The 11,538-nt window shown below is 50.2% G+C and overlaps 3 protein-coding genes across 4 annotated transcripts; 2 read left to right on the top strand and 1 right to left on the bottom strand.

Annotated features, from left to right (window-relative positions):
• The first annotated feature begins 47 nt into the window (after positions 1–47).
• Mrpl53 (mitochondrial ribosomal protein L53) lies at positions 48–1,942 on the top strand. Its single transcript, XM_076833919.2, has 3 exons — positions 48–236; positions 323–435; positions 537–1,942. The coding sequence occupies exons 1-3, from the start codon at positions 145–147 to the stop codon at positions 668–670; spliced, it is 339 nt and encodes a 112-aa protein (XP_076690034.1). The 5' UTR covers positions 48–144; the 3' UTR covers positions 671–1,942.
• Positions 1,943–4,598: 2,656 nt separating this feature from the next.
• Positions 4,599–8,484, top strand: Mogs (mannosyl-oligosaccharide glucosidase). Its single transcript, XM_076832536.1, has 4 exons — positions 4,599–5,089; positions 5,276–5,502; positions 5,971–6,167; positions 6,546–8,484. Exons 1-4 carry the CDS (start codon positions 4,738–4,740, stop codon positions 8,287–8,289), a joined length of 2,520 nt encoding a protein of 839 aa, XP_076688651.1. The 5' UTR covers positions 4,599–4,737; the 3' UTR covers positions 8,290–8,484.
• Positions 8,485–8,663: 179 nt separating this feature from the next.
• Positions 8,664–11,488, bottom strand: Wbp1 (WW domain binding protein 1). Of its 2 annotated transcripts, XM_076832537.1 has the most exons (5): positions 10,871–11,488; positions 10,432–10,533; positions 9,795–9,897; positions 9,491–9,667; positions 8,664–9,323 (listed from the first exon to the last, which is right to left on the bottom strand). In XM_076832537.1, exons 1-5 carry the CDS (start codon positions 11,237–11,239, stop codon positions 8,863–8,865), a joined length of 1,212 nt encoding a protein of 403 aa, XP_076688652.1. In that variant the 5' UTR covers positions 11,240–11,488; the 3' UTR covers positions 8,664–8,862. The 2 variants fall into 2 exon arrangements, with proteins under 2 accessions (XP_076688652.1, XP_076688653.1); XM_076832538.1 differs by lacking the exon at positions 10,432–10,533.
• Positions 11,489–11,538: the final 50 nt, after the last annotated feature.

Genomic DNA, 11,538 nt, shown 5'->3' with positions numbered 1-11,538 from the left:
CTCTGGCCGCGGAGCTGGGGAAGCAGTTTGGAGCCTAAATAGGCTGCCAGCGATCGGAAATCAACTTTGCAGAGACTGCGGGTGGCGCAACCTTTCAGCCGCATCACTTCCGCCAGCGCAAGTCCTTCCGGGGCGAAGGTTACCATGGCGGCGGCCTTGGCTCGGCTCGGGCTGCGATCCGTCAAGCAGGTTCGGGTTCAATTTTGCCCCTTCGAGAAAAACGTGGAGTCGACGAGGTGAGAAGAATGTCGGTGGGGAGGGCATGCTTCTTCCCGCCACTAGCCCTCTCCGCCCGGCACTCATGCCGTTTTTCCCACCGTAGGACCTTTCTCCAAGCGGTGAGCAGCGAGAAGGTCCGCGCCACCAATCTCAACTGCACGGTTATTGCAGACGTGAGGCATGACGGCTCCGAGCCCTGCGTGGACGTGCTGTTCGGTGGGCTTCGTGTGGGAGACAGGCTAGAGGGGGAGGCAGGAAATCCTCAGCCCCACACTGCGTTGCCCAGTGCTTGACTCGTTTGTTTAAATCCTCCCCAGGAGATGGGCATCGCCTGATAATGCGTGGCGCTCACCTCACCGCTCAGGAAATGTTCATCGCTTTCGCTTCCCACGTTCGGGCCAGGAACCCAGCGGGGAGCCGGGACAAACCTGGCGCTGGTACTGAACGGTGACATCGCGAAAGAAACCAACAAGCAGATTTTGACTTGGGACAAGGACACTTAAGCGCGACTTCATCATTCAAGTCACTATCTGGAGGGCCACAGAGCAGGTTGGGATGGGAGAGCTTTGCCACTACAATGGTTGGGGGGCAAGAGAAGATGGGGTGAGAAGAGGTTTAAATGAACTTGAATTTTTTTCTTTCTTACCCTCACTCATAGCTTAACCCTTTTTAATATGGCTTCTTACATCACTCAAAATACCGTTTGTTCTTGTTTACCAAACGTGCTATTTCCTCAGTCCTCAGCTCTCTATCTCATTAGCTTTTTTCACTCTTAATTCACCTTCTCGTGGTACCCCTGCCCCTCTTGGATTTTTCTTTCTTCTTAAACATAAAGGCATACTGCCCTCATCTTTTTTTTTCTTCTTTGTGTTCTTCCTAGGGCAACCCATCCCCTGTCATAACTTGAATTATCCTCTCTGGAGTAAAACCCTACATTTCTGTTTCGTTCAAATCCCAATTACTGCACTTTATTCAGGTTACTTACTACTAGCTTCTTCCAATTGCCATCAACATTCTTTGTCTAAAACAGTATTAATTCCAGGAGGTGGTACAGACCTGTAACCCCAGTGATTCTGGAGGCTGAGGCAGGAGGATCACAAGTTCCAGGCCAGCCTCAGCAATTTAGTGAGACCCTTCTCAAAAAAAAAAAAAAAAAAAAATAGGAAGGACTAGGATGCAGCTTAGTGGTAGAGTGCCCCTGGGTTCAATTGCTAGTACCAGAAATAAATAATTAAAAAGCTCTTGATGGTTGGGGTTGTGGCTCAGTGGTAGAGGGCTAGCCTAGCATGTGTGAGGCACTGGGTTCAATCCTCAGCACCACATAAAAATAAAAGTCATTATGTCCATATACAACTAAAAAAATTTTTTAAAAAGCTCTTGAGGGGTTGGGGTTGTGGCTCAGTGGTAGAACACTCGCCTAGCATATGTGAAATAAATAAAACAAAGGTATTGTGTCCAGCTACAACTAAAAAATATTAAAGAAAAAAGGTCTTGTATCACTATTGCATTTTCCTGCCTGGTCTATATTAATCACTTTTGTGGCTAATTTGATTCTCCCAAAGCACATGACTGCTTGGTGCTCACCACTACCTTCAGTAAAGAGTACCTGAAGTAGTTTTTCATACTGGATTAACCCCCATTAGTGTGCATAATGAAATCAATTTAGGGAATTACATCAGTCTTTTTTTTTTTAAAGTGGAATAAAATTTTTCAATGTATGTCACATAGATTGAGAAGTTTTCTTTTAGGAAACTTTAGTTTTAAGCATATAATCATATATGATGTGTGTCTGTGTATGTGTGTGTGTTTGCATGTACTAGGTTGCAATATAGATGATTTGGGTGAGGGGGGGTCTCTCTTTGTTTGTTTATTTTTTGGTACCAGGGAATGTACCAGGGGCTCTTAACCACTGAGCCACAGCCTCAGCTCCCTGCCCACACTTTTTTCCTCAGTCCCCCCCCCCCCCCTTTTTTTTTTCCTGGAGACAGAATCTTGCTAAGTTATTTAGGGCCTTGCTAAATTGCTGAGGCTGGCCTGGAACTTCTGATCCTCATGCCTCAGCCTCCTGACTTGCTGGGATTACAGGCATGTGCCACCATGCCAGCTTGGGTGCAGTGTGGATGATTTCTTACTGTGGTTGTAGGGGAAAAAAAACTGGAAGCCCCTGTCCTAGAGAAGAACTTCAGAATGCTCAGCTAGGCAATCAAAGATTTAAGACATTGGCTTCTATGTACTTTGTCATATGCATTTCACATAAGCCTCCTTCAATGTTACTATATCTTTTCCCTGTCTAAAAAAGTGTCTCCCCACTCTCCACCCCATTTAAAAAAGAAAACCACCTGGAAGCAGTATAGTGTATAACCAGATTGCCTGGGGTTGAAATATCACTTTGCTTTAAGTAGCTGTGTGGCTTGAGACAAATTATTTAATCCATCAGTGCCTGCTTCCTCTTGTCAAATAAGGATAATAGTAGATGGCTCTACTATTGTAATACATAATAAATGGCTCTCCATGGGTTCTGTATACTTGAATTCAACCACACTCAGACTGAAAAAATTACAAAAAAAAAAAAAAAAAGACTGCATTTGTACTGAACATGTGCAGACTTTTCCCCTTGTTATTCCCTAAGTAATACAGCATAACAGTTATCTATATATAGCATTTACATTGTATAGGTATCAATGATCTAGAGATTGATTTAAACTATACAGGAGGGTATATGTAGATTATATGCAAATACTTTGACATTTTATGTAAGGGATTTGAGCAGGGGCTTTTTTGTTTAAGGGACTTTCAGGGGTCCTGAATCAGTCAACTGATAGGATGAATGTCTGCCTCAGACGACTGACAGCATTAAGTGAGTTAACATCTGTAAAGTGCCTACAAGGTTAATGGGAGAATAATAAGTGCTATTATCTAAGAACTTATTCTAAAGTGGAAAGAACACTGACAACCTGACTTGGTTCCCCAGCTCCATGATTAATTGTTAACATCTACCTTGCACTTATAAAGGTGATCAGTTCTGGGATACAAAATGAATAAATGAAATTTAGATATGTAATACATAGTACAATAGAGTCAAGGACCAAGTACAATGGTAGCAATGGGGTAGTGCAAACAGGGCTGAGCGTTAAGTTTGGTTAGAAGATGATTGTTGAGTAAGAAGTCTACCAATAGGGAGTGGAGCCAGAAGTCAGATTATAGTGAAATATAAATGAGCGTGTTACATAAAGCATTAGTTTTATGCAATAAGTTTCTGTGGAAAGTATGATAATAGGTAGAGAAGAGCATAAGAATATAGAATAGTCTGGGTGTAGCAGAGTGGTACAGGATATGCATAGCATGGAAAATCCCCAGCACACACCCCTCATCCCCCACCCCTCACCCGCAAAAAAAAAAAAAAAAATAGAATAGGGCTTTCATTTAAAATGGGGTGGACTTCTGTATGAAAATAGCTTTTATGTTGCACTATTGGTGAGAAGCAAATTACTGAATCTAAGTTGCATTTCTGCTCTACCATAAAAGGTAATGCTGATGCTTCCAGGTCAACCTGAGGTGCAGATACTACCTCCTTCCTGCAGCCTTTGCTGACATAGACCAAAGCCACCCTCTCCCTAAGCTTCTTTGTTTCCAGGATTGTTCCAAAGAAAGTGCCTTGTGTAAATACAGGTACCACTATTGTGGTCTTTCTAAGGGCTCATCTAAATAAAATAGTAATAGATTATTGGGCAGGAGATGTAGTTCAGTGGTAGAGCACTTGCCTAGTGCATGTACCAGATCTTGGATTCAATTCCCAGCACCAGTGGGGAGATGGGTGGGAGGTAAGTGCGGACTAGAATTATAGGCCAAGTATACAGGATCTCTTACATATACATATGTCTCTTAAATATGCATGTTTGGTTCCAGACATAGCTAGACCCAGACCCTAGGCTTCCTCTTGAGTCCACTTTCTCCACTCCTCGAGGACAGAAGGTACTGGCTGTGGGTCAGGTGATCCAGCCTGATTCAGGTACACCTACCTGGGTCCAAAGCTAGCCACTTCCCAGCTCTGTTGCCTAGGCCAAGCTGTAAAGTTTGTATTTCCTAGGCCGTGGCTTTCCGTCACCTGATTGGGGCGGGCAGTTATCAGTAAAACACTCAGGCTGGCTAATATATAACAACTTTAAAAAAAGGCGGGGGGGGACTCAAAAGTAAGATTGGTTTTCTCTACTAAAACCGCTTACTCCGTGAGCGCTCCGCATAAGCGCAGACGCAGTGAGCGGTCCCTTCCCAATGCCGACCAGGTGGATCCACCCCTTCGCCCGGCTGGCGACAGCGGTTCCGGGCTTAGGGGGGATTTAACCTGACGTGGCGGGGCGGGACTTCCGGCGCGAGAAGGACCCGAAGCCAGAGGCGCGGGCCCACCGGTGCTGACAGTACCGTAGTTGCTGGGGCGCCAGGCGAGAGCCAGAGCAAGAGAGGCAGGACCCGGGCGCCACTGCAGCCTGTCTGCGCTCGGGCAACGTCCTCAGTACTAGGATGGCTCGAGGCGAGCGGCGACGTCGCGCAGCGCCCGCTGAAGGAGCGCGGGCGGTAGAGAGGGAAGCTCGGGTCGGCTCGGGGCGACGGGACGGCCGAGGCGACAGGGCCCGTGGCGCCGCCGGGGGAGCGGCCCTAGCCGTGGTGGTTCTGGCTCTGGCTCTCGCCCTGTCGGGGCGCTGGGTGCTGGCGTGGTACCGTGCACAGCGGGCGGTCACGCTACACTCTGCACCCCCAGCGCTGTCCTCCGACTCCTCCAGCCCAGCGGTGGCCCCTGACCTCTTCTGGGGCACCTACCGTCCTCACGTCTACTTCGGCATGAAGACTCGCAGCCCGAAACCCCTCCTCACCGGTAACTGGGCCCCGGGGTGGGCAGACAGGCACACTCTTAATCTGGGTGGCCCAGCTTCCCGCCAGAGCAAGGGTGGGGCGGAGTGGAGCAGGAGTTAAGAAGGAGGATGACCCACAAGTTCTCGGAGACCCGCAGGAACAGGTCCTCCCGCTCTCTCTTTGACTTACTTGGCCATTCTACCCCCAGGACTGATGTGGGCGCAGCAGGGCGCCACCCCAGGGACCCCTAAGCTCAGGCACACGTGTGAGCAGGGAGACGGCGTGGGTCCCTATGGCTGGGAGTTCCACGACGGTCTCTCCTTCGGGCGGCAACACATCCAGGATGGGGCCTTAAGGCTCACTACTGAGTTCGTCAAGAGGCCTGGGGGTCAACACGGAGGGGACTGGAGCTGGAGAGTGACTGTAGAGCCTCAGGTCAGGGCCTCAGGATACCCTTTCCTCAGCCCAGACTCCCTCAGTCCTTCCCTTGCTGCCAGCAAATGCAGTCTGAAGTGGGGGTTAATAGCCATGAGTCTGGCTGACACGTTCGAAATCTGTCTTAAATTCGAACTTCTCTGTATGACTGTATCACCCCAAAGCCTTGTTGGTAAAGCAAAGATAACAGTAACTCGGAACTCACAAGATTGTAAGAATTAAAATAATCTGTGTAGAGTTCTTAGCAGAGGACACAGCACAAGTATTCCATTATTTCCCAGAGAACTCTGTAAGGCTCTTTAGATCATCCCACTGGGTATATCTATTTAGCCTCAGTGACTCAGCACTGCCAAACACATATTGTTTACCATGTTACTCCTGCCTAAAATGCCTTTCCCTCACTAAGGCTGATTCTCAAGAAAAACTGCCAATTTAATGCTATTTTTCCCCCTGTTCTTGGTCACCCAGGCTTTAGGTACCTCTGCCCTCCCTTTGGTCTCCCTTTTCTTCTATGTGGTAACAGATGGCCAGGAAGTCCTACTCCCAGAGGTTGGGGCAAAGGGGCAGTTGAAGTTCATCAGTGGGCACACCAGTGAACTTGGTGACTTCCGCTTTACACTTTTGCCACCAACCAATCCAGGGGACACTGCCCCCAAGTATGGCAGGTAACTCAGGGAAGAGTGTGGAGTGGTTGTAGGGGTGGTTTGGATGTAATTTAACCTGATTCGCTTCTCTCTACTTTCCTTCCATTAGTTACTTCTAGTCTCACCAATGTCCATATTCCCTGCATTAAAACCTCTTATCGTGATTCCTGATCACCTCATATTTCCCTTTATAATTTTCACCACCTCTTCCTAAATACTATTTTTTAAATATTTTTTTTAGTTACTGATGAACCTTTTATTTATTTATTTATTTATTTTAATATGTGGTGCTGGGAATCACATCCATTGCTTTTCACACATGCTAGGCAAGCACTCCACCACAGAGCCACAACCCCAGCCCCCTGAATACTATTTTCTATTTCTCTTCTTGTCTTCAAGCTACAATGTCTTCTGGTCCTCCAACCCAGGACTGCCGCTGCTGACAGAGATGGTGAAGAGTCGCCTAAATAGCTGGTTTCAGCATCAGCCCCCAGGGGATTCTCCTGAACGCTATCTCGGCTTGCCAAGATCTCTGAAGTGGGAGGACAGAGGCCCAAATGGGCAAAGGCAGGGACAAGGGCAGTTCTTGATACAGCAGGTGACACTGAAAATCCCCTTTTCCATGGATTTGGTGTTTGAATCTAGCAGTGCCCAGGCAGGAGGAAACCAAGCCCTGGGACAGCTGGCAGGCAGCCTACTGACCCAGGCCCTAGAGAGCCATGCTGAAGCCTTTCGAGAGCGTTTTGAGAAGACTTTTCACCTAAAAGAGAAGGGCCTGAGTCCTGAGGAGCAGACTTTGGGTCAGGTTGCTCTCAGCAGCCTCCTTGGTGGGATTGGCTACTTCTATGGACAAGGTCTGGTATTGCCAGACATGGGTGTGGAAGGGTCTGAGCAGAAGGTGGACCCAGCCCTCTTTCCACCTCTCCCTCTTTTCTCAGGGGTACCCTCCAGGTCATTCTTCCCACGTGGCTTCCTTTGGGATGAGGGCTTTCACCAGCTAGTGGTCCAACGGTGGGATCCCCACCTTACCCGAGAGGTCCTAGGCCATTGGCTGGGGTTGCTGAATGCTGATGGCTGGATTGGGCGGGAGCAGATACTGGGGGATGAGGCCCGAGCCCGGGTACCCTCAGAATTCTTGGTGCAAAGGGCAGCCCATGCCAACCCCCCAACCCTCCTTTTACCTGTTGCCCATATGTTAAAAGGTGGTGACCCTGCTGACTTGAATTTCTTGCGCAGGGCCTTCCCCCGCCTTCATGCCTGGTTTTCCTGGCTCCATCAGAGCCAAGCAGGGCCAGTGCCACTCTCTTACCGCTGGCGAGGCAGGGACCCAGCCTTGCCTACCCTACTGAACCCTAAGACACTGCCATCAGGACTGGATGACTATCCCCGGGCTTCACATCCTTCAGCAACTGAGCGGCACCTTGACCTGCGATGCTGGGTGGCACTGGGTGCCCGTGTGCTGTCTCAGCTTGCAGAGAAGCTAGGGGAAACTGAGGCAGCTGCTGAGCTGGGCCCACTGGCTGCCTCACTGGAGGCAGAGGAGAGCCTGGATGAACTACACTGGGCTCCAGATCTAGGAGTCTTTGCAGACTTTGGGAACCACACAAAAGCTGTACAGCTGAAGCCTAGGCCCCCTCAGGGGCTGGTTCGAGTGGTGGGCCGGCCTCAGCCCCGCTTGCAATATGTGGATGCCCTGGGTTACATTACTCTTTTTCCCTTCCTATTGCGGCTTCTGGACCCCAACTCACCCCACCTCGGACCCCTGCTGGATGTTCTAGCTGACAGCCGCCATCTCTGGAGCCCCTTTGGTTTGCGCTCCCTTGCAGCCTCCAGCCCCTTTTATGGCCAGCGCAATTCAGAGCATGATCCCCCCTACTGGCGGGGTGCTGTGTGGCTGAATATCAATTACCTGGCTCTGGGAGCACTCCACCACTATGGGCACCTAGAAGGTCCACATCAGACCCAGGCTGCCAAGCTCCACAGTGAGCTCCGTGCCAATGTGATAGGCAATGTGTGGAGGCAGTACCAGGCTACAGGGTTTCTGTGGGAACAGTACAGTGACCAGGATGGGCATGGCATGGGCTGCCGCCCTTTCCATGGCTGGACCACCCTAGTCTTACTGATCATGTCTGAAGACTACTGAACAGGGGGATGGGAGAAAAGCCAAGCCACTCAGAGTTTGGAGGTACAAGGTCTCCTGCTGCCCAGCTTCTCAATTACCAGTAATTCAAACCTTCCTTGGCTCATCTCAGGTGTCTACTGTGTCACCCCACACAGCCTGGGGTGAATGTGAACTCAGAGTCTATTTTTCTAAATAAATTGGAAAAAAAAAAACAAAAAAACCCACAAACTATTGCTTTTGCCAGCTTTGCTTCACCAAGTCTTAGTTCAGGCTTCAGGGATACCTACTATCTTAAGAGAATGTGATATAAATGGCTATAACTTATCTCCTTCAAAGCCAGGTATATCAAATGCAATGCAGCGAATTGAGTTCTAGTCTACTCAAATCCACAAGCAGCTGGTTCACATCTCTTTAATGAGATCAAAGGCTCCTGTGGATGTCTTTGGGGAGGGCAAAACTAGCACAGTCCCCCAATACTGCCCCTCTCCTCAGGGCTCCAACCCCTTCAGGCAGATTCTAGGAGGAACCAAGGAGGAATTTGAGGCCAGGGCTGTTTGTGATAAGCCAGTTGTCCACCCACCCTCCCAAAACTACTTATGGGATATCCCCTTCACTGGAAGCCAGCCCCATGGGAGAGACCTGTGGCAAGGGGTCTGGGGGCAGTGTACAAGGGGAGTGGTCCTCCAGATCTGGTGGGATGGCACTAGCCCTCACCTCCTTGATTGGGTCAACCTCACTGGAATCAGGACAAGGGCAGAGCTCAATACCCGAGTCACCAGTCAGGCGACGATAGCGGCAAGAGGGAGGTGTGTGGGCTGGGCTGACCCTTGCCCTAGGCTCACTCTCCTGATGAGGGGAGGCACTCTCGTGGGAGGAAACACCTTCCACGTTTGTCCCCTCGCAGTGGGCAGGGCAGGTGGATGCAGAGGAACAGCGGGTGCATTCACTGGAAGCAGTTAAGGGGTGGCCAGGGGCCATAGTATAAGGAGGTGGTGGTGTGCCTGGGCGGTGAACCACATCCTCATAGGCAGGGGGTTTGAAGGCGCTGAGGAGGCCTGCAGGGAAGAGAATAGCATGGTTGAAGGCAACCAAGCATGGAGAAGTGATCTGACACTTGAGAAAAGGGTTCTTTGAAATGTGTGCAAAAGGGAATGTGGGATGATTCAGGGTCCTAGTTTGGGAAGGGTCACTGGTAGCGGACTCAGAGCCTCAAGTCACTCACGAAGGTCAAGCAGTGAACCGGCAGGGACAGGGCCAGCCCCGTGGCATGCCCCATGGTAGGCCAACAAGTTGATCTCACGTTGCCGCTGCTGTTGTTGCAGCCGGAGTTTAGCTCGTCGGTGGCGGAAGGCGCAACAGCAGCTAAAGAGGATGAGGACAGTCCAGAGCAGCCAGAACCCTGCAGGAGGCAAGGAAGGAGTATCTTAAATATCTCCCATTTAGAGAAGAGTCGTTGAAAACTGGAGTTTCAGGGTCCAAAGGAAGATGGGCAGAGGGACCTGAGAATAGCCCTCATGGAGACTCACACCAGAGTTCATAGTAGTAGGTACAGCAGCCAGTCTCCCCGCAGCAATGACCACTCTCACAGAGGTAGGGCTGGTTGTTGACTCCTGGGCACAGCTCTCGAAGCTGGGAGCAAGGAGGCACTTGAACTAAGGAAGATTCTAGCTCCAAGCATTGCCCACCCGCACCTCCTTCATGCACATAATACACAATTCTACCCATGAGCCAAGTTCAGCTTGGAAAGATGAAGGGAAAGAGGGATGCTGGGGGAATTGTTCAAATATTTGAAAGGCTATCAATGTGAAAGAGAATTTGGAACAGCAAGAAATTAGTGCAGTCTAGAAAACAAACATAAAAGTGTTCACAACAAAGAGGAAGATAGACTCCAGCTCTGCATAATGGAGACTTCTCTCATACTGAAGCCTGGCCCTGCAGGGTGCTTTCTGTTAAGGGAGTGTTTTGGCAGAAGTGAGAAGCCAGTCTGAGCTATCTGTCTGAGAAATGAGTAAGAATTTAAGGTCATTTCCAAAGCTAAAATACTTTCATCATCTCTCACAGCCTGCTACCCCCCCACCCCCAAGCTGAATCTTTCCACTTCTGGGACCCAGTCTCTCTAGGGTAGAGGAGGGGCAGTGTGAGATCCAGAGCAGTGCTCCCAACCAGATGGGATTGCTGTGGATGATAAAGGATGGCATCCAGGGCGCGAGTCTGGGTTCCAGCTCTTCTCCAGATTGCTCCCTCAAGAGAAGACGCTGCTGGACTCTGTTGTGACAATAGGCACACACAAAAACAAAAAATAACAAATAACTGTTTCAAGACAAAGGGAGTCTCCCTGGGGCCTCACTATGCCTCTGGTCACTGGAGAGCTACTGCAAGCTTCCACTGCAGCTAAGGGATGGGGTCTATGAGGCTGCAGTTTAAGTCAACTGCGTCTACATTACAAAGTTTAGACAAAGAGTGGGACATGTTTAGGAGCTTCACAGTACCTTTGGCTCCGTGAGTTCCTCCCCCACCACCCCCCCTCACCAACAGGAAGGGTCAGGAAGGGGAAAGAGAAATAAATGGCTGTCGTGATAGGCTTTTGGAGCTGTTGGGATACCTGCTGTTGCGGCGCTTGAAGTGCCCCCCAGGCCTCCTCGCTGCCGTTCCCGCTGCTGGCCCGAGCCATGCCTCCACCTACAGCCCCCTGAACACCACAGCCTCCTCTACCGCCAGGTGCCCCGCCCCTGCCACCTCTGCTGGCACCGCCATGGTCCCTGCCCGGCCCATGTTCGCTGCCGCCACCATCACTCCGCGGCCGGAGCTTCCATCCGGGGAGAGCTCCGCCAACTAGGACCCAGGTTGACCTATCCAGCCAATCAGCATTTTCCTTCGACGGATTGGCCAATTGGAACACATTAGCGACTTCGCCCAGTAACCAATCCCCAGAAGTAACTCCGCCGCTCTCCCAGACAACAAGAGCTTGCATAGACAAAGAGTGGGGGAAGGTTCGACCAGAGCCCTGACTGACAGCGACAATAGCCAATATGGACAACAGAACATGCTTTGACTTATCAACCAATGAATGCCGTCCAGAAGAGCAAAGTTCCTACTGATTGGCCTAAACCAGGTTTTCCGGATGACGCCCAATGCCGAAACACCACAGGTAATCCCGCTGGAAGAGGCAAGGTTCTGAGAGTCGGCTCGAGTCCAAGGGTGCACCCGCTGGCCTTCTTGCAGTGGTTTCCAAACCCACGTAGGGCAAGATGTGTGTACCAGAGATTGGTC

The sequence above is a fragment of the Callospermophilus lateralis genome, chromosome 14, assembly GCF_048772815.1.
Source record: "Callospermophilus lateralis isolate mCalLat2 chromosome 14, mCalLat2.hap1, whole genome shotgun sequence".
NCBI classification, from domain to species: Eukaryota; Metazoa; Chordata; class Mammalia; order Rodentia; family Sciuridae; genus Callospermophilus; species Callospermophilus lateralis.
The sequence above is the reverse complement of the archived record's forward strand: the minus strand, read 5'-3'. Positions and strand labels throughout refer to the sequence as shown.

Bases quoted from the DNA above. Each gene is read 5' to 3' on its own strand.
- Mrpl53 (XM_076833919.2), top strand. From the start codon at position 145: ATGGCGGCGGCCTTGGCTCGGCTCGGGCTGCGATCCGTCAAGCAGGTT. The intron at 237-322 runs GTGAGAAGAATG...TTCCCACCGTAG, and splicing joins AAAAACGTGGAGTCGACGAG to GACCTTTCTCCAAGCGGTGA. The intron at 436-536 runs GTGGGCTTCGTG...AATCCTCCCCAG, and splicing joins CTGCGTGGACGTGCTGTTCG to GAGATGGGCATCGCCTGATA.
- Mogs (XM_076832536.1), top strand. From the start codon at position 4,738: ATGGCTCGAGGCGAGCGGCGACGTCGCGCAGCGCCCGCTGAAGGAGCG. The intron at 5,090-5,275 runs GTAACTGGGCCC...TTCTACCCCCAG, and splicing joins CCCGAAACCCCTCCTCACCG to GACTGATGTGGGCGCAGCAG. The intron at 5,503-5,970 runs GTCAGGGCCTCA...TTGGTCACCCAG, and splicing joins GAGTGACTGTAGAGCCTCAG to GCTTTAGGTACCTCTGCCCT.
- Wbp1 (XM_076832537.1), bottom strand. From the start codon at position 11,239: ATGCAAGCTCTTGTTGTCTGGGAGAGCGGCGGAGTTACTTCTGGGGAT. The intron at 10,534-10,870 runs GTATCCCAACAG...TTGTCACAACAG, and splicing joins TTCAAGCGCCGCAACAGCAG to AGTCCAGCAGCGTCTTCTCT. The intron at 9,324-9,490 runs GTGAGTGACTTG...TCTTCCCTGCAG, and splicing joins CGGTTCACTGCTTGACCTTC to GCCTCCTCAGCGCCTTCAAA.